General features: G+C 37.1%; 1 protein-coding gene across 4 annotated transcripts in view; it reads left to right on the top strand.

The window, feature by feature from the left end:
• Positions 1-21,289, top strand: part of LOC107206925 (ephrin type-A receptor 6) — a 379,928-nt gene that overhangs the window by 297,795 nt on the left and 60,844 nt on the right. For all 4 annotated transcript variants that reach the window (XM_015633404.1, XM_015633396.1, XM_033518822.1 and 1 more), the window contains one exon: positions 8,340-8,462. In XM_015633404.1, the coding sequence (XP_015488890.1) occupies positions 8,340-8,462 (123 nt within the window). The remainder of the gene's footprint in view (positions 1-8,339; positions 8,463-21,289) is intronic.

The raw sequence follows: 21,289 nt of genomic DNA, 5'->3' as shown, positions 1-21,289 counted from the left end.
TTCAGAAGAATAAATGACTTAGATGCAAACTGTTTGGGATCCTTTCCAAACCCCTGGTTGGAAAATCAGTTTGCAAAAAATACTCCTTCATAAATGTTAAATTTCTTCCCAGATAAACATAGTGCTGTTAAATCAGGAGAGGATGATAAAGCTGTTAAGGGAGACACAATTGAAAGAGAGAAGCAATGTGGAAAAGAAAAGAATATGATTTTAAAACATCATAATAGATGGTGTGAAGTTACAGAGTATTCAGTTTAAGTATTTTCTAAATATAAGCACAAAACATTAATGACAATCCTGTAAACACATTTTCAGAAGGAAATGTATTCAGTCAGACATTCTCAAATAGATTCATAACAACATCCATCTGTAAATATTGTCATTTTTCAACTAAACTTTAACAAGGTAATTTCTGCTGAATAAAATCTGAAAGCAAATAAGTTTAGCTGATAATGACTTCATTTCAATATTTTATCTAGAGAAGCATAGTACAGAATTTTTATCATAGTAAAAATCTGAAACAAGCCACTGTTTGCTAGAATTTGTACTGTTGGTAGAATTCACAGAATTGATTACCTTTCTTCCTGAAACGACAGAAATTTGTTAATATCTCCCTAGACTGACAATTATTAATTTACCCACTTGGAAAGAGTTTAGTTTCTCAGTTTTTTTTCCTCTCAGCTATAGTTGAGCACATTCTTCAGCATGCAAGTGTTTCAGGTAAGACTGGCAATTTACTTCCATCTTTCAATGAATGCCTTTATAAGCATTGAAAGATGTGACTTTGTGGCCTAAATAAACAAATAATGTCCAACATCCATCCTGGCAGAGTCGCTGTTGCCAAAACCAGCACAAGGAAGATGGGATGAGAGAGGTTTTACCACATGGCATTCACTGAACACCAAGTGGTCTTTGAGCTGCAGGGAAAATCCTCTGAATGCAAGGGTGTCAGCAAGGAGATAATTAACAAGCACAGCTAATTCTCTTTGGTCAGCAGCATTTTTCAAAAAAGAAAGCAGAATTCCTGTCCATGTGCCTCAGCCCATCAGAGATCTGCCCAAAACCTGGTTTGTGGGCTGGGACACCTTCACTGAGCAGAGAGGATTTTCTGTCTAACTTAAAGATCTGTAAATCTAAACCAGCGTTTAATCCACTTCTAATCAAAGAGTTCATTCCAAGCCACAATTCCAGTAATGACAGTGATCTTTCCACTTCTAATCCTGGCATCTGTTATTCGAGGAAGTCACTTGGTGTTTATTACAAGGAGGGAAATCAGACCTGTGGGCTTAATTTCATTGATATTACTGCATAGGAAGTTGTGAATGGTATGAATGTGAAATAGCAAAAGAAATCCTCAATTTATGTTGTACATTTGTTCAACAGAAAATCACTCAGCCCCAAGGGGTTTTTTTCAGCTGAACACTGTGAGGCTTTTTCAGATTTTTAGATTATTATCTAAAAGTGGGAAGTGTTTGTCTCCTGCCCTTGGTTCATACTGTAACAGGGTAACAAGGCTAGAAGAGGAGAAAATCAGAGCTTTAGCTGCAGAACTGCAGAAGGCACAGCAGGCTGCATGAACACATTCATCTTCAGATGTCACCCCTGAAAAGCTATCTCACTCATTAAATTAAAACTTATTGCAATTTCTAAACACAAAGTACAAAATTAAAACCAAATCTCTGTTTTTATGGAAATACCACGAAAATAGGAAACTGAAAATTTAAAAGCCCCTGGAACTTTTTTACCCATTTACCCCATCAACATTTCACATGGGAATTTCCTGACTTAAAGGACAAAGAATTCCAAATGGATAGGAATGCTTAGATTTTTTCTTCCAAAATAACAAAAAGTGGGTGATGAAAAGATAATTCAGCTGATTTTTAATGGATTCATAATTCCCTGAAATAGTGAAGTATACAAAATGAACCACAAAGGTTTTGGCTGATACTGCAGGCTTTGTTTTCTTCTATCATGAAAACCATAATTTTAAAGTATTTTGTTTCTATCCAATAATGAGTGTGTGATAATGAAATCCAAATGTACAGCATACAGTGCTTGTACAGTGTCCTGGGTATCATCATCCCTAGAAACACATAAAGATTTCAGGTTTTTATTTAGCATTGTGCTAAAGCAATTTTCAGTTTAGCAGGGACTGAAAAATACATATTTAGTAGACAGCTTAAGCATACACAGGTAGCTTTATCCCATAGAAGCTCAGCATTTCCATTTCTATTCCATTAAGACTACAAAGATGATTCAACACAGCAGTTGTTATTGCTGTCAAAAGCCTTAATCATATTAATGTTGTCACACCAATCTTCCCAGCAACCAGAACTTCAGTGTGCATTGACATTTAACACATTGCAAAATAAATGCCTGTAGTGTTTGTAGAACTCTTTTCAAGCAATTCCCTCATTTCCCACCCCCCAAATCACCTGTTTGTCTAGAAGCAGCAAGGGAAATTAAATTAGATGTTAATACTCTCCCCAAATATTCTGTAACTTATATCAGTTCCTCCTTAGGAACCACAAGCTTCTTTCAGCATTTGCTTTTTGTCCCAGAGAAGTAATAAGTAAAGCCAGAATTTGTTACAATTGAGGTTTTCTAAAATAGTCTCATTCTGTGTAAATAATTGTACCTCTGGATTCATTCCCATCTGCCAGTCAAGGAATGAGAGTGCAGGTTTGTAGGGAAGCATTGTCTTTCCCAAGGATCTCAAGGTTAAACCCATCAGGGATGGAGATCTGAACAGCAGCTTTGCCCTGCCCAGTGTTTGTCTTCTTCACGTTTCCAGGCAGACCCTGTACATTTAAATCTGGAGCAGAAATTAGGGAACTTGAAATAGAAAAGCAGGACTTTGAAAATATGTTCCCCAAGAGCTGGGCTAGAAGGGTCTATTCCTCAGATATGAAGCCAAAACATAGGAATGCTTCATTATTTCCAAACCAGTAAACTGAAGGAAATTCAGAGTTAAATTCTAGCTCAAGAGTAAGCCCAAAAAGAGTGGAAATAAAAAATCCAGACACCAGGTAAAAGCAGTCAAAGGACTCTATGAGATCTTGAAAATTCACCAAGAGGTGACATAATTATTTGTGTGTACGATGTCAACTACTCTGGTGGAATCTGTGGAAGGAAAATGGGACCACCCCCTTGAAAATCTGCTGCTGAGCATGAGGGTATAAATTTCCCTCTGCACAGCACAATGCAGGTTTGGTTTTATGGGTTTGTATACCCTAGAGCAGAATTCGGCCTTCAGGAGTTTCACTGTGTTATTTGCAAGGTAATGGAAATCCTCCATGATCTACTTGGACTTGGTGGCCTCCAGAGGTCCTTTCCCACCTCAGCCATTCTGTGTTCTGTGATTTCAGCAGAGGTTAAGCACAGTAATTTTTGTCAATTCTTATTATGCTCTAACATTCTGTGATGTCTATTGCAAAATACTATTTAGTGATCTTGAAAATCAGATTTTTCTAAGACATATGAATTATTCAGGTAAGAATTTAGGCATACCACTCTATCAGCCTTTACTTTCATGGAAAAGCTCTAAAGTAAATTAAGATCATATTCTAAATCACCAGATTATCGCATTGAAAAAAGTTTATGTTTTCTGAATGTACTGAAAACATGATCCAACAAATTCATCAGGGATACATTTTTTCCCTGCTTGTGATTTTTATTTCCATTGCAAGTCAAGCCTTCTGAGTGCTCTAAAAATTGTAATCTGACATCATAATTTCAAAGTTTTATAAAGCCATTCCTTATAAAACCCTTCCATATGTTCCCTCATAAAAGATTATGAAGTAATGCGCTATTCCTGATGGTCTAGGAAGGATAAATCAATAAAATCATGTGAGAGAAAAGTCGACTGGTTTCCAGTAGTTTCCATAATGGATATATTTCAAATTATTTTGGGGAAAAATGCTCTAACCCTTCTTCTGACTTACTAAGGAAACACCAGTGACAATAAAAAGCAGGTTTTATTTTAGAATGGGAAGTGCTCATAACAGAAGTCGGTTTTCTCTCAGACATTAAGTGATATAATTGGAAAAATCTCTGAAGAATCAAGAAAACTTTCTGCATTCTGTCCTCCAGTATTTCTTTACTAAATGTTCAGCCCACCCTGCATGAAAATACAGTTTGGAGTGAAAGCAGCCAGTTTTCAGTGGCTTCCTGCCACACTGAATGCAAAAGCTTCTTACAGCCCTCACTTCCCCAAAGCCTTCATCTGCAGAATTCCTAAGAACTTTCTCTTAGCTGGGTTTTAACAATCCCTGCATGGAAAGCATCAAAAGAACTGAAAATACAGAAACAATCAGCAGTAGGGGTTTTTACATTAAATAACCCATGTATTTTTCCTTTTTTTTTTTTTCCAAACCAAATCTGTGGGAAAGGAACAACAGACTAAAGTCTTCTTTTGATGCTGCTGATAAAGAGGTGGTACTTGTGAAAACAAATAGAAAGCACTTGTGACCTCTCTAGAACTTCTCAATCCACTTTGTTAATTTAAGCAGCCAAAGAGCTGCTTTTGAATTTGTAGCTGTTAGATGCTCAGAAGTGCACAGCACATGAAATGGTCAATTCCACCTGCAGAAAGTATTGAAGTGTAATAAATCAGGAAAACCAGCAGTGACAAAGAACAGGGCACAGTTTTGTTGCTGGTGCAAGGCCATGGGATGTGGGCTGGGAGCCGTGGCTGTTCCTCCTGGCTGGCCATGCTGTGACCATGCAGTGCCAATAAATGGGTGTGAATTAATGTCTGTGCTCTGGAGCTGAACTAAGCATATGGATTTCCTTTGCCCAGCCACCTTCTCCTGCCCTTCTTCTCAGTGGGATAATATCCTACTAACCCCATGCCAGTTTAGGATGCTGTAGCAGTGACTTCCCTATCAAATTCCACCATTTGTGGGAAGATATTCCCCCAGGAACAGCAGTGAAGGTGGAAGGCAGGCTAATTGCTTCAGCACTCCCCTACTGCCTCTGAGCCCAGGCACTTAGCTGTAATTATTGTGAAACAGAAGAATTTACACTGAGTTATAAATTGGTATCACAGGGCTCAGAAAGTGGTGGATGACTTTCATGAACTGTCAGCTATTCTGAGTATTGCCATGTATTTCTACAGTTTCAACACATTTTTCCAACTGATATTGTAACTAATGGGGTTTCCCCGTGTTATGGTGACACAATGTTCATCGTGTGTAACTGGGGAGCAGGGAGAGGTTGGGGTTTTCTCCTCAATAAATCCATGACTGTAAGCTGCTAAATAACAACTGCAGTTGAGGGCACTGAGGAATCATGGCTTAGTATTCTTGTCTCCTTTTCCCAGTTTAGAATCTTGTACTGAAGGATCTTTCCATTAGTGTGAGTGCACCCACTGCAAAGATGAGTGTTAATTTTTGCAGGAAGCAGAAGAGGTGGGAAGCATGAGTCTCTGTATGATGTGGACTGACACAATGGCATCATTTCTCAATAAATCTGGTTAACAAGCTGACTCCAGGGGTCCCTTCCAACCTTACACATTCTGTGAGTCTGTGTAATTCATTCAAATATTTCATGAGTGTTATGCAAACAAGTAAATATTTTAGTAACTTCTAAACTACTATAAATGCCCAAAGCTCCTAGCAAAGCTCTGTCCATCTGGTAGTGATTGATGTGGCTTAACAAGAATTAATTTGCTGTATCTGCAATGATTGTCACCTTCCCAATATAAAATCACTTAATCAAGTCTCAAACCCTTTTCATTGTGTACATGATGAAAAAACCATACCTGGGGCTGGAAAAAAGTTCATCCTGGGGCTGTATTTTAATTTTGGGCCATGAATGTTTAAAGATGAACGAACTTTTAATCTCTCATTTGTCTGCATTTTTTTGCGGATGGATACTGGTCAGGGCTGAATGTTACCAACATTGTCCTTTTTAGAAGGTGTTTGTGGACTTCTAGACAAGACTAAATGAGGTCTTGGTCTTGTATCTCTGAGTTCTGCTTAGTCAGAGACATTTCTGAGGTGACAGGAGACTGGATGGGATTCACTTGCCTGAAATGACACTCAGTACCTACTCTGAAATATCCAACTGCTGCTTTGCCTCTTACTGCCACTTAGAGAGTGTAAATATCCTGCTGATCGTGTCGTGTCTGCCACTCAGCTGGGAATGTCTCTGATTTTTTACAGCATCTCAAATGACACAGACCACTTATGCCTAAGCAACTGAATCCAAGCTTTTGAGTGTGAGAGAAAAGTGTTGTTTATATGTATTCTTTTAGTTATTTGCTTCTTATCAAACCTCAATAATTTTAGTTCTCTCCTTAGATTTAAAATTCATATATTTACTTGCTCTAAAATTCACTGCTCCTCTTTTTTTTTTTTTTATTTATTTCTTAATATGTATAATAAGTAAAATAAAGCTGGGGTTGTCTTTATTAATTTCTATAACAAAGTACCTTACTGTAAAACTGTTAGGAAATGAGTTATTTGTCATTTAACAACATTTAAATAGAGGAAAATGTCAATGGTGAATCTGAAGCAGTTTGGCTTCTCTGAAGGTCTGTACATATGGTGTGTGACTCAGTGGCTGTGCTTCATGTTTGGTATAATTCATATTTTGAAACAGAGGAGCAATGTTCTGTTTGGGAAGTCTTCATATGTTCATTATTTAGCCTTTATGTTTTAAGATGCTGTTTAGTACTAAACATCTTGGAGTTAATGGAAAAATTTCCATTTTAAATTTGAATTTCTGTGTACTGCATTCTGTAGTGTCTGTCCAGGATCACTTCTGCAAATATTTTAAAGTGAAAGCCATGGAACTTGGAAACAAGTTCCAATTTTATAAGAATGCTAAAGACTTCTCTTGAGTGCCCAGAGACAAAACTTACCTTTAGTCATCAGATATAAAAGTACTGCATCTAGATCACCAATTAAATTAAATTAGTTATTTTTCCACAGACGGCAGCATGTCTAATTAACAAATTTAAAGGACATATGGATTGAGGAGAAAATTAGAACTCTTGCTTGAAAATAAAAGTATAAAACTCAAAGCTCTCTTAGGCTACTTTAAATTCAGCAAGTGCACGTGTGTTTTGAGGGTAAATTTTCCTCAATGTATTTTTATTAGGGAAAAAAAAATCCCAACTGTTGAGGGCTATTTATTTTCCCTGTTGTGAATAAAGATCAAGATGCTTTCTGTCTCTTAAAGGAACAAATGTGAAGTACCTGCAAGGTGAGGAAAACAAACTTGCCATTGCCTAACTTTTTGGATGGATGCTTACTTGATGCACTTGCAAAAATACCCAGATTATTCTGATTGTCAGTTTAGATTTATTGCCAGGTGGGAGAATCTTGACCCTGTGCTTTCAAGTGAGATGTGCAGAGCTGTCATTTCAGATCCATCTTTGATGCTGGCACTCACTGAGCACTGACATGAGGAAGTTGAAATGATGTCTGCAGATCTCTGTACAAATGCTGAAAGCTGAAACAGCAGATCAAATGCTGAGGCATCTTCATTTCTCACCACTGCTGTAGATATGTCACATATATTTATTTTAAAAGAGGTGGAAGAGACAATCATTGTTTCCAGGAATAAAACTGTACCTGTAGGCAATGAGAAGAATATAGAGTTTATTATATTGAAAGCATAAAATGTGTTGAGTTTCTGGTGAGAGCAAAGCAGAAAAGGGGCCATGTCCATACTGCCTAAAATTAAAAAGTTACAATTACATGAAAAGTATATTAAAAAGCTAAAAATCTTTAGACATCATCCATACTCCTGTTTTTTGCCTGTATCAGTATATTGACAGGCGTTGTGAGGTTTGACAAGAAGCTCTCACTGATGGTGACTGATGATGAATGATTCTTGACACAGAATTCAGTATTTTACCTGCAAATTCTGGTTCTTCTTTGCCCCTTGCCTGACATGACTTTTGTCAGGTGGCTTTAAAATACTGGTGTAAAACAGCTTTGCTGGTATAGCCTCACCTCTACTGGTCTGTCTTTGATTTGAACACAAAATTGTAACATGTCTCTATGGTGGAATCATTTGGAATGCATTATGAGTATCCCACAGGTGCAATTTGCTGTTGAAACACCAGATTTTTCTATTGCTCCTAGAAGTTCTGGAATTCTCCATTTGCAAACTATGCAAAAAACCTTTTTCTTGTTAAAGCTGTGTATTGTATGACTTGGTTAAAAAGCAAACAAAGTCTTTTAACTGCTTTTCATGAGATCTGTTCCTATGAAACCACTGTTAACTCTGCAGAGATTTGGTTGTTCTTCCTTTAAACAGTCAACTTCTTTTGTTAGACAGAGAACAAGTCATTTGATTAATGATCATTTTTATTTCTTTGAAAGGATCCTTTCCGACCATTGGTGTGAAGTCTCTTTCGAGATTCCTGAGGGCGGGATTTTTAAATAGCATTCTGGCCTCACATCCAGTGGCAGGGGGTGGATCTTTACCCCCCAGCATTTCCTCTGGTAGGTATTCCAGCCTCTTCCCACACATCAGTTTTTCCCCTTCACTCTCTGCCCATCTCTCCACACATCTCAGGGAAATAAAATTTGGTATGGGTCAGACAGGGAGATCAGATGTCCTTTCCAATAAAAAGCCAAGCCAAAAGGAAAGGGCAAAGACAATAACTTCTTGGGAATGAGCCATTTTCCTCAATTAATGTATAGGAGAAACTGTGAGGGAAAGTGGTCTGCAGTTAAGTGGCCAACCTAAAAATTGGAAGAGAAAGCCTGGTATCCTCTAGTCATCCATTTCATGTAGTGTTTCTGTGCTCCAAAGAAGGAGAACTTTACACATGCCTCTGTCAAATCTCAGAATTTGTGGGATTCTGTGACTCTTCCCTGAAAATTTATATAGCATTGCTAAAACATGGAAGCAAAACAAATTTGGAAAGGGAAAACTTAATTATGTACTAATTTTGTGTTTGAAACCTTTGTGGGTTTTGGTAGCTGCAAGTTGTATCTGATGAAAATCACCTTTTTTTTAAAAAAAATAACTTTTACCATGATTTGAACTCCTGTAATCCTGTTTAAATGAGTGAGGACAGGTTAGAGGCATCCTTTCCAAGACAGGCTACTTGTGTAGTTCATTCTCTTCTGGAGCCATTAAACACCATCTTCCATCAAAAGTAATAAATGAAAAGTAAATATATATAACTACAGTTAAAACTGAATCAAAGTTCCTTTCCAAACTATATATTTCTGTGTAAAAATGGATCTGTGCATGGGCTAATGTCAGTCTGATATCTTTTCTGGACATCCTGCATTATCTGTAGTGCTACTTAAAAGTTTTTCTTGAATTAAAAAAAATAATCTTTTCTGGTAAAAAGAGGGAGAAAATTGGAAAATTACATAATGTTATTGACTTGCTATACAAAGGAAACTGTTGTACTTCTTTGTGCCCCATTTTATCTACTGCAGTAATTCTAATTACAAGATGATTCTTACTTTTCTTTTTATTTCAAGTGCTATTTTTCTTTCTTTGCTTTCTTTGAATAGAAGCATCTCAGCAGCTTTGATGTCTTTTCTTATGACTGTTTGGGTTTCTTTTGTCAACAGTTTGTGAAATGTTTTCCATATTTTTTTCTCCATGGGATATCCTGAGTGTTTAATAGCTTTAGGTGTTGTGGCAGTCAGCATCACAATGAAGTGCTACCTGTAACTAAACAACTATTGAAGAGGAAATAAAATTTCCCATAAAAATTCTCTGTTTTCCACACAGTGTTATGTAGAGCATCCCACAGATTCTATTAAATTACAAATGGCCTCAAATTCATGAAATGGCTTCTCAACTACCTCCCTCCCCTTACAAGTTAATTTTGTAAAATCCTCAGGACTGTTGTTTTTGAGTGCTTGTAAACCTTTTGATCTTATGGACTTAAAACTCTTAAACGTAGTTTGTTTAATGAAACTCATTCATATTGCCTTGCTATTAAATGTATTTTACTAATAATTGATTCAATCTGATGAAACATTGAAAGTGGGAAAAAAAATGGGAATGCAGCTGCATGACGTGTAACAGTTAATGGAGATAAATGTTGTTGTTGATCATGTCAAAAGCAACAAAAAATGGAGCAAAGCAGCAACCCCAGAGAAAGGGAAGATTCTCAGTAGTTGAAAGTCAATGAAGAACTGTGATATGGATGAGATATGTTCCTTTGAGGAGGAATGCATGGGGGGTCAGGTGGCATGAAGCTCTGCAGTGAAAGTCAGAAATTGCTGCCAACAGTTGAATCTCAACAATCTTACCCGTAGTGCTTCTATTTAACTTTTCCTTTTCCACTTTATCATATTTACATTTATATTAAGCATGGTGCACATTCTGAACTGCCTCTTTCTGTATCAGAGATGACATGGGGATGCCCTTTCCAATACTCAGTTGCTAAAAGCAGCTTTGCTTTACATGTGAACAAGAAAAAAATCCCACACATTTTTGAAAACAAACAAAAAACAACAAAAAACCCAGGAAAACAAATCTTGGCAAGGTAGTGCTGATCTGGGATGTAAGAGACTCAGAACTGACTCTTGCTGTGCAGGATTCAGTGGAGATGTTTGGGCTTGTGTTGGACAGTAGCTCTCATAAACCTAACTGAGGTACTTAACATTTAATAACTGCAGAATTATAACCTAATTGTTTCACATACTGGTTATGGGTAAGATTTCAGTTAATTTAACTACATGAGAGACTTAAAATGCCAGCATTATTCTGCTATTAGGGTCACTGGCAACAAAGATAATGAGATGCTTTTTATTTACCAAAACCTTTAACTCAAGCTAAGTGGCAGATTCCCTTCCAAATACTCAGAAAATGTATTCTTTACTAAAGACAAAATGCTTTTAGATCTTTTTCTACAAAATTTACCACAGATGTTTTAATGAAATACAGAACTAAACTAGAAAGCCTGCTATAAATAAGTGTCTGGAAAGCAGCTTGGCAGAGCCATGCAGCTGTTGGTTTCCTTTTTTCCCTTTCTACTTTAATCTCAGTAGTTGAGAGGAGTGTATTTCTTCTACTATTGCATTGACAGCTGATGTTCAGTTTTGTGTAATTCAGTTTTTACACTGTGCAGAGATTCTCTTATGTAAAAGGTATCCTCATTTAGCCAACTTAAAGATTAATTTATGCTGTTGGGATGAGGAATTACATCTTTCTGCATAAATAGATTGTCTCAAATGTAGTTTTTTTAAAGTCTAAACATTACTTCTAATGCAATAGTACTTATATTTGATAGTTACATCAAAAGTCTGTCACTGTTGTACAGGAGTTTCACCAGAAGCAAAACTTTAAGCAGGCATTCAAAATTTATCCTAGATTCTTGCCAAAACAAGCCCATTTGCAGACAATAGCTTCCATTTTATTTAGCTATCATTTATGTCACAAATTACTTAAGTCCTTGTTATTCCACCTGTTAGCAGAAGGTCTGCAATGACAGATGGATTCACATGAGCAGTAAGTACTTTTTCTCAAGTGATAGCCTTGCATGTATTAAATAGAATTCTTAAACCACTTAGCATTTACACTCCTCATCATACTGATGCTGGCTCAAGCTGTGGAAGCTTCCTTCATGAGACATGAAAACCCAAATTATAAATGGTCAGAGCTGCATCTCTCTCTTCACATTCCAGCTCCTCCAAACTTAGCACCCTGCTCTTTGCTGCACCTGGGGGAAGCTCTCAGCTGCTCCTCCTGCAGCTCCTGATGGAAGTGACATGTCAAGGGTTTGTTGTGTAAATGCCCTCCTGGCAGAAGTTACAGGCAGGAAGCCTCAGGGTGCACCACTGCCTTTGAAAAGCCAGAGATTGCTCAGCCAGATGAGCTGGAAAGGAAAAGAGGGAAAGCAGATACCTCTCCTATTGTTCCTCTCAAGCTGAACTCCTTCACTGAGTTTTTCTGTCAACAAGAACTAGAGATGGGTGCCAGGCTATGAGCACCCATGGAAAGGTTCTGTTAGTCAAACCTCTCCTTCAGACTGTTCATCTGTGTTAGCAGGAGAGGTGGGAGAGCAATCAAAACTATTCTTGCCATAAACTCCTCTCTGTGAATATCATCTCCCCACGTGGTCAGCAGCTGGACCATTGCCCCTGTTCCACTCACAGAGCTCCTCTCTGAAGCTTCTGTGAAAGTATCCTGATGTGACTTTTTTAATGGAGTATGACCATCAGTTATTTCCTGACACTTAATTTGTGAGCCTTAACTATCCAGCTCCTTGACATTGTAGGGAAAACAGAAGCAAAGACATTTGGCTTGATGCAGCAACCCACATTCATGAACCTCAAAATATATATTGCATGCAAGAAATAGAATATGAACTTACTTTCCAGAAATTGGAAGTTATGTATATATATATATATTTATTTATGTATAATTTATTATTATCCTATATATTTATGATTATATAGGATATATAGGATGGTTTGCTCACTGCTGTCCCAGACTCCTCTTCAACAAAAATCACATTCTACAGAGGCTATCTCCTCTTCAGTGTTTTACTGCTTAGTTGTTTAGGGCTCTTTGTCTGACACACATTACAATGTTCACATTTATTCCACAGAGCTCCTCAAAAAACTCAGGCATAATTGTGGAGTACTGAACTAGATGATTATCAGTTTTCTTTTGCCCAAAATTAATATTTTATTACAATTTCCAAGTGCACCTGAGCGAGCCCATTATTCTTGATATTGTATAAACTGACACTTGAAAGCAAATTGTATTGACAGACCCTTATTGAACAAAATTACTCAACAAGAACCATCAAGGAGCAATTGTACATTGTGAATTCAACTATGATTATAGTACTCCAATAATGAGGAAAGTAACTTCTTTTTTTCCCCCCCAGTCAATGTATTTTTTTTTACTCTGAATTCCAGCACCTACACTTCTATATTTGCTGTTAAATGAAAATTGCTAATTCTTTCCCAGTGACTAACAAATTGATTCTTCTGTTGCATGTGATTGTCCTGGAATACCTGAGCCAAATGGCTCTTCCAGTTTATTCTGTCCAGCCTCAGTGCTGGAGTGTTTAATTTATAAACCCTACAACTAATACATAATGGCATGTATTTTCTGAGAAGTTCAAATGTAGATGGACTTTCCCATTAGGCAGGCAGGGAGTACTTCAGAACCAAAATAAGGATGAGCAGCAAGTAGCATTTATACAGAAAGAAACATATTTTGTGCTGGTCGATCAGGGTTAGGATTGAACTGTAAAACTGGGATTAAGCTCTGAGTGTAGGATGTGGTAAAAGGAGGTTTTCATTCTTCACCCTTGCTAAATGTCTCATTTCATGCTCAGTTGGTCTTGGTAAACAATTCCAAACATTTAAATCCTAGAAGCCCAGGAAAAAGTATTCACATATGTAGTCATTTTTACATAATATCCACTCCTGTTGCATATTTTTAAAATCTGACTACAGAAAATGTGGAATTTATTGCTAGAAGAATGTTAGTTGAAGCAAATTGCTGTTCCTTACTAACAGAAGCAGAAAGATCTGAAGAGGAGAGCAGGAGGAGCCTGACATGTACACAGAAGTATATTTGTAAATGAGATGTACACAGATTTTCTTTGTTTTATGATTAAGGGAAAACTGAACTCCCTTTTTTGGGCAGTGGTAAAACACAGGATGTAAAAGCATAATCAGAACCAGTTCATTTTTGTGAGATGGGATGCAGGAGAAACAGCTAACTTGAACAATGTTTAAATAATTTTGGTCTGTTTTAGGTAGGAAGCCAGTGTGCCTTTACCAAATTCAACTTGCTGGAGTAAGCATTCCCAGGCCCAAATACTGAATATGGGAAATAATCTGCCTAAATCTGAATTTTACACAGTGGTATTTAGGCCTGCACAGCCTTTTTAGGTGTCTTGTGCAGTTGGTGAAGATTTTACAATCCTGTACAGACTTGTATCACCTGTCTGTGACACACAGGCAGAGTCAGAGTTGGAGAAAGAAGCTTGATAATGTGTGCCTTCATGTTCTGGAGGTAAAAACTCTCAAAGAGAAATGATGAAAAACCCTAGGAAATCACAAAAATATCACAATCTTTGGTCCAGGGCATCATGTATTTGTGGGAGCCCTGACTTGTGATGTTTTGTTTTCTTCATTTTGGATTTTGCAGTCCACACGTTACAACCAAAGGTTCCTTTGTGGGGTTTTTTTTGTGTTGATGTGTGACCTCCACTACTCCAGAACATGAGAAGTGATGCCTTGCTCATAAAGGAAGAGTGGTGGATCATGAGTTTCTTATAGCTCAGTGGTATCTCAGATGTGTAATCTTTATGTAGACTAAAGGGAAATGAACAGCTCAAATAGTAAATGGAAAAATACATAAAGGATATCCTAAAGTCATGTCAGAATCTTAGAAACTTCTCAATTAGGCATAATATCGAATAAACAATAAAAGAATAGGACTGAAATAATACCTTATGAAAGCACAAAAACCTGTTTCATTGTAACCTTAGGTATGCTTTTTAAATATTTTTTTTTTTATTTTGCTCCTTTTCAAATTTGCATTGTAGCTTACATCTTCTAAATATAATGTCCCTATGATAACAGGTAAATTCACAACAGAGATTAAGTAGGATTTGCTTCTTGTGTTCCCTAGGAACTTGTTATGAATCATGGCAGACTGAATATGAAGTGCAGAAGCCCCCAGAGCACAGATTTCACATTGTTTAAATTCCTTTACGTGCTCTGGGGTCAGCAGGGCAAGGGATCATGGATGCAGTTGGACTCTGTGGTTTAATTCTGAGTCAAAGAGCATCCTTTGCTCTTTGCACAGGAGGATGTGGATTGGTATGAATTCTGAGGAGTTTCAGGGTGAGATGTCATTAGATTAAGTGAAATATGCTGAATTTCATTTTTAAAATAACTGAGGTGAATTGTTTTGGTTAATCCAACTGGGCAAAAGTCTCTCTCTTACACTGAATCTGAACAGATTGTGTTATCTGTTGTGATTTTTTTTTCTCTTATTCTTTGCTTCAGTGCTAAAGCAGAAGTGCCAGTTTTTCTATTTCTATAATATTATTTTAGCCATTATTTCTCTCTCACCTACCCATCCCCCAGGTAGTGACAAAAAATCACCATATTTCTTCTGGTTTTACCCTCTCCTGCATTCCATTTGCTTTTCTCATGGAAAGATAAGGATCAGAAAATGAATCATGGAAACAACGTAGCTGCTTTCTCTTTACAATTCTACTTTCCTTCCCTCTAAATCTTCCAGAATATCTTCTGGAGGCACACTGGAGGATTGATGTGGATTAGGGTTTGCAGGAGCAGCAGGACTGCTCAAATTTCTGTTGTCCAAAGCACATTCTCCCTTTGTGAGGAACCAGGAGAGCCACTTGCAGCCTGCGACACGAGGGGAGGGCCAGAAGGTTTGAGAAGGTATTTCATAAATATATATACAGACTTTTCCTCACTTCCAAAACACAGCCACAGGCACAAATTCTTGCCAGTGGGTCACAGGGTAGTAAGTGGAAAAGCATTTAAAGTATAATTACATGAAACCAGCTCAGTGAACAGGTTTATATTATGAAATATTTTCAGATTATGGATACAGATTCAGATTGTGTGGATACAATAAAGCCTCAGGTAGCAGTGATAGCTGTGTGGCCATACCTTACTAACATTTAAACAGTATCTTATGGTCATTCCTGTGTTTCGAATCATAATTATTTCATTTTGCAGAAGTATCTTCCCCTGACTAAACTAACTTAATGATATTAACTTGTTTATTAACTTGTCTATTAATGATATTAACTTGATTAACTAATGATATTTGATATATAGGCATGAGAAAATCCAGAGTGCTCTAGCAGCAAAATAATTAGGTTATATCTAGGTGATTTCCTGTGGCAGCCAGATGTAAATATGTTACCCCGTACAGTTTGCAAAGTCTGGCTTCTAAATTCTTAAAAAGGAGTTTGGAACTGTGACTTCTTTTTGAAGCTGTTTGGACACAGGTCTTCATCAGGGGCCTTCTGTCACGTGAGTCAATAATTCAAGTGTGGTGGTTTGCAGTGAAATTCACATTGGCTTCATGTGAATTGATGTGGGCTAACAATGTAAAACTAAAAATGTAAAGAGGCAGAATTATTTCTAATCACTTTTTTATTTAGTTCATAATCTTTAGTTTCATTTATTTTTTCTTTCACACGTTTTGTATTACGGAAAAATGTTTTTTATTAAGTGAAATGAATTCTTTCTGTTGCACACAAATGCACTTTCAGTTGTGACAGCAGAGAAGCAGCTGCAGTGCCATGGCTCTCTGGTTTGGCAGTGCATGGAGCAGGTGTGAGCTCCAGGAAGGGCTCCTGGGCATTCCCTGCCTTTCCCTGGGATTGCTCTGGGTGCTGGGGGAGGCTCAGCCCCCACTGAGGGGGTGCCCTGTGTTTGGGGCTGGCTGATCCCTCTGGCTTTAGCAGGAGATAAATCCCTGGGCAGCCAACAGCAGGACATGGCTCTGGAATGAAAAGATGCCTGATAGGGAGGTGATTTCCTGAGCCATGGGGATTCTGATCTGCAGAAGTGGTGGAGCGATATTTTCTAAATTGAACCAGGGAACAGGTGCCAACCTGTGCTGATTTAAGTGAAAGAATGGGTATCATGTGTTTATGTTAACAAATCTATCCCCATAATTGGTATTAGAGATTTTATTATAAGTCTGTTGAAAAAGAAAATGTGCTAACTGTTCTTTTTGGAGGATTAATCTTACATAAAACATTCATTAAAAGAGTCTTTGCTGCATTATTTAAAATGACAACAGGAGACAACAAGCTGAATATTTTGTCATTGATATGACACTTCAGATTCTCCTTCTTATTCATCACTCTGGCACTCAATTAAATTGCATGCTATCAAAACCTTGTGTTGTGAAAAAAAAAATACAGAACTAAAAATATATACAATGTGAATTTCAGATTTAATCGGTATTTTACATTATTCTGCAATGTATGGCTTTTTTTGCTTTGGTTTTTTTTTTATTCCTGCTTATTAAAAAGATGTCAAGCAGATTGATCAATGGAAAATACAAAACTGCAGCATATTCTGAGGCAGCATGACATCAATACAGTTTGTTTGTCATTTTCACTGGTTTTATTTGAGTGGCACTGCAGTACAGCTGAGTGGGAAAACTCCAGTGAGGAATTTTCTTAGGGAAAGTTGTCAAAAGCAGTCAGCCTCTTGACACGAGGTGGGAGTTGTTTCAAAACAGTGAACAGCCCCTGCACCTTCTATAGATTCATCTCAGTTGTGATAAATTGAATTCCTGTCCTTTTCCTGCCCCATGCCAAGGCCCAGTACTGCTCTTGTGTGTTCAGTGTGGCTTTCTGAGGTGCTGGAACTCTGAAATGGATCTCCCAGAGACACAGTTACTCCATCTGCAAGGAGGGAAAAATGCTTTAGACAATATCCCACATGTGTCTGGGCAGGAATATTTATGGTTTCACAAAAAATCTGAGAACAGAGAACATAGGGATGATACCAGTGTGTGTGTTGTGTATAAATACAGTTATTATTTCATGTTGTTACCTTGGCTATGTAGTAGAATGATACATCTGTTATAATGTGCTGCAAATTATAAATGTGATATGTGTAGTGTGTAAAGTCTGTATTTGGGGTTCAAACCTATTGCCTCAGGGCGCTCTATAAATTCCTCTGCTTTAAAAAGTCTGCCTTCTCACAGTACTCCCCACTCCAGCAGTGCTCAGCATCTAAAACTGCTGAAAGTCTGATTTGTTTGACTGATTTGATCACTGAATCCATCTCAAACATTTTTATTTCATCCTCCCCCAATTCAAACGAGAAGCTGTGTGCTCTCCTCCAGCAATGCCCACAGTTTTTAGTTCCTTTGTTCCAAGCCCTCATCTCTTTTCAGTGTCCTTTTCCCCTTCCTTGTGTGGCTCTTGACTGTAAAACTAACTTGATTCTTCAGATCCTTTTCCTGTACCTGTTCCTGTATCCATGTGGAAACACTCCCCTGAACTGGGCAGTTCTTTGGGCTGGACATTGGGGATGTTCCCATGCCAGGAGGTGCAGCCAAATTTGTGGAGGTCACTATCACTCCCAGGAATGCCTTCACTGCCATCTGTACCCCCCTGCTCTTTGTCCTTAAACCTATTTCTTCTCCATCCTTTGTGCTGTAAGCAATCCTAGGAGAATAACTCAATGCCTTCCAGCTTTGCATTAGCCTTGATAAAATCATCAAATATTGCTTCTCTGTCTCGGAGACTTCTCTGCTCCACTCCCATTTATTCATTCCTGTTCTTGTTTTGAGGATGAAGAATTCTTAAGTACAATGAGAACAATGTGAATTTTTGTAATCTAAGTAATGGGCTTTTTTAAAAATTTATTTAGATGCAGACACTACAGTAGTTTAGAAATCTCCCAGTATTATTTTTAAAGTCAGTTTTGTAGTCCTCTTTAAAACTAAAGCAATGTTTTGTGTTTGTACAGGGGTCCAGCACATACAAGCTTTTCTGAACTCAAATTGCACTACTTTATAAAAGATAACATAAAGAATAACATTCCCACTGGATTCTACTGTGTACCAAAATTTTTTACTGTATCTTCAGGCCACCCTAACAACAGCTGGGACATTTTTAATCCACAGGTGCTCCAAAGACAAATACTGTGCTGGCTAAAAATGACTGCCACAGCCTGGCTTGGAATACTTGAATAGCTCCAGGGATAAATTAAACTTGCAGCCAAAATCAGGTGGCTTTTATCAAGGGCTGTCACTAAAGACCGGATTATTTGAGAATTTAGGTTTGTGTCCAGATTAAAGATTTGTGCTTCAGATAATCAAGTGATGGAGCCAGGTTTATTTTCATGGTGTCATGACACATTGTGGTGTCTTGACACAATCTCACCTCAATTTCATTTGAAATTTAGGTAGCATGGCAAGTGATACAGACTGAGTCAGTGGGAAGCTATCAGCCTAAGTGGCTAAATTTATTGATGATATGCTGATTTTCTGATATACAGCAACCTGTTAGAAGGAAAATGCTGCTTTTTTTTGTGTATTTAGTGCCATTCCTGTGCTGTCACTTGGAAGAGCTGGTTTTGTGTTAAGGCATGTCATTTCAAGTCATTCAAATTGAGTGGTTTAAAACCTCCTTGTCCAGTGAAAAAAAAAAACAAAACCTCTTCTTTACAAAAAGATTCTTTACAGAAAGATACAGATTAAGGCATATAAAATTTATATATATAAAATTATGTTAAAGTATACATGTGCCTATAAATAATAATAAATATAATATATTAATTAAATTGTATTAATAATTTAATAAACAAAAATATATAATATATAATTTAATATATTTTATATTTTATTATACATGTTTTATATCATAAATATGAATTAATATAATTTTAAGCCAAATTAAATAAATATGAATATGTTTATATAATATAATATATAAATATTATTTAAATCTATTTTATATTATAGATTTATATTTTATAGTTTACATTATATGATGAAATTATATATTAAATATATTTCATAGTTACTTTAATCTAGGAGCATAGGGTCTGAGCAAAAGGAAGTACAGGTGGGTTTGTTTATTTTTGGAGGGAGGAATATTTTGTGAGAGAATGCAGAAGAATTAATAGTTCTGTTTAACAAGTATGAAAATAATTTGTTTGAAGGATATGAATCTAAGGAGTATAAAAGCTGTAATGTGAGTCTGTGAGCCTCTAGAGAATCTTACAGCTTCTGGAAAGTGTAGAGTGCCAAAGGATTACCCTCAGGAAATCAGGGGTGCTGTTTTAAAGCTCTATTTGTCCTTCCTTTGAAATGCAGATTTTCCATACAGGTGTTTTAGTTGTTTGATTTACCCAGAATGAGAAATTTCTGGGTAACTTCTACCTGACCAAATATGCCATCTGAGAGCCAGCTTCACACCCCTATTTATTGAGAAATGCTATTGTCTGCATCAATTCAGAAATTACTACTTGCTCGAGAGGGTTTTGTAGAGTGTAAGATTTTCTAGCACCAGGCTGCAGTTGGTTTAATTTCCTAGATTATAGGATTTTCCTTTCATGTGGAGGTGTCAGCCCTTTGACAGTAAGGAAATGATAAAGGTAAGGGAATCTGGGGCATTCATGTGCTTGGAACTAAAGAGAGTGGGCTGTACAACCAGTCATCATGAGCAAACTGAACTAAAGGAAACACGAATTTTTAAAATGCTCTGATCTCTAAGAGCTTAAAAGTGATGTATCTTTTCAGGTTATAATGCAAAACCAAAGAGTTTTATAATGCAAAAATAAAGAATGGGTGCAGATTAATATAATTGATTTGGTGGCAGATGCCCATCAGCAGCTGAGTCTAAATATTCAGTTAAAAAGAAAGAATCTGGTTATTCCTCACACTTCCAAGGGCTATCCAAAAAGACTATCAAGGCATCTGGGAATTTTCACACACACAAAAAAAATTGTAGTATTGTGACAACGCTATGAAATGTTTTATTCATTGAAGATGTGAACATGAGAGTCAATACAGAAAAAAACCACAAATATTATTAGAGGAAATGAGGAATATGATAGGACCTACAGAAAGACCAGACTAAGCAGAACGGGCATCACCAGGAACCCAAAACTCTGCATTTGTCTGGCAAACACAGAAATGGATCATTCACTTTTTTTAGATTTAAGGTTAACTGTAACAGCTCAGGAGAAATACCTGTCTGTGGTCTGTTGTACCTTGTGGACAGTTAAATAAACACTTCCACTATTAACCAAACTGAACAGAAATGCACAATTGTACTGGATCAAAATGTCCTTCTATGCTTTATCAGCCCGAGCACTGTGCTTGTTTCCTCATCCCCTCATCCAAAAAAATCACAAACATAATTTGAGCAGGAGATGAAAAAAAAAGTGATGAAAGAGTCTTCTTTTGGACTTTAAAAATACTGTCCCAGCTAGTGTGGAATTGGGGAAGTGAAATGGGGGACTCACAGTGTCAACACTTGGCATAGCTCTGGTTTCCCACAAACCTCAGAAGAGATGGGCATTCCCAGGAAAAGAAAAGTGCAGTTTTAAGACCTTTCACTCCTTTCCTAATCTTGCTAACATTCTTCTTCATTCATTTTTTTGTATAGAATGGCTGCTTTGTGATATTAATAATTCTAAGAATTGCTGTGCAGCCTGTTTGGCAGCCTGATTGCCCCTCTCCTATCAAGAACTTGTACAGAGGTGTTTTTTAAAGGTTACCAGCAGTGAGGTGGTGTTTAAGTTAAATATATGCTTCAAAAGTGTGTCTTCAGATTTGGGTATCCTTTCAAGAAATAAATGTA

The sequence above is a fragment of the Parus major genome, chromosome 1 (assembly GCF_001522545.3).
Source record: "Parus major isolate Abel chromosome 1, Parus_major1.1, whole genome shotgun sequence".
NCBI lineage: Eukaryota > Metazoa > Chordata > Aves > Passeriformes > Paridae > Parus > Parus major.
This window is presented reverse-complemented; position numbering and strand designations above follow the sequence as displayed.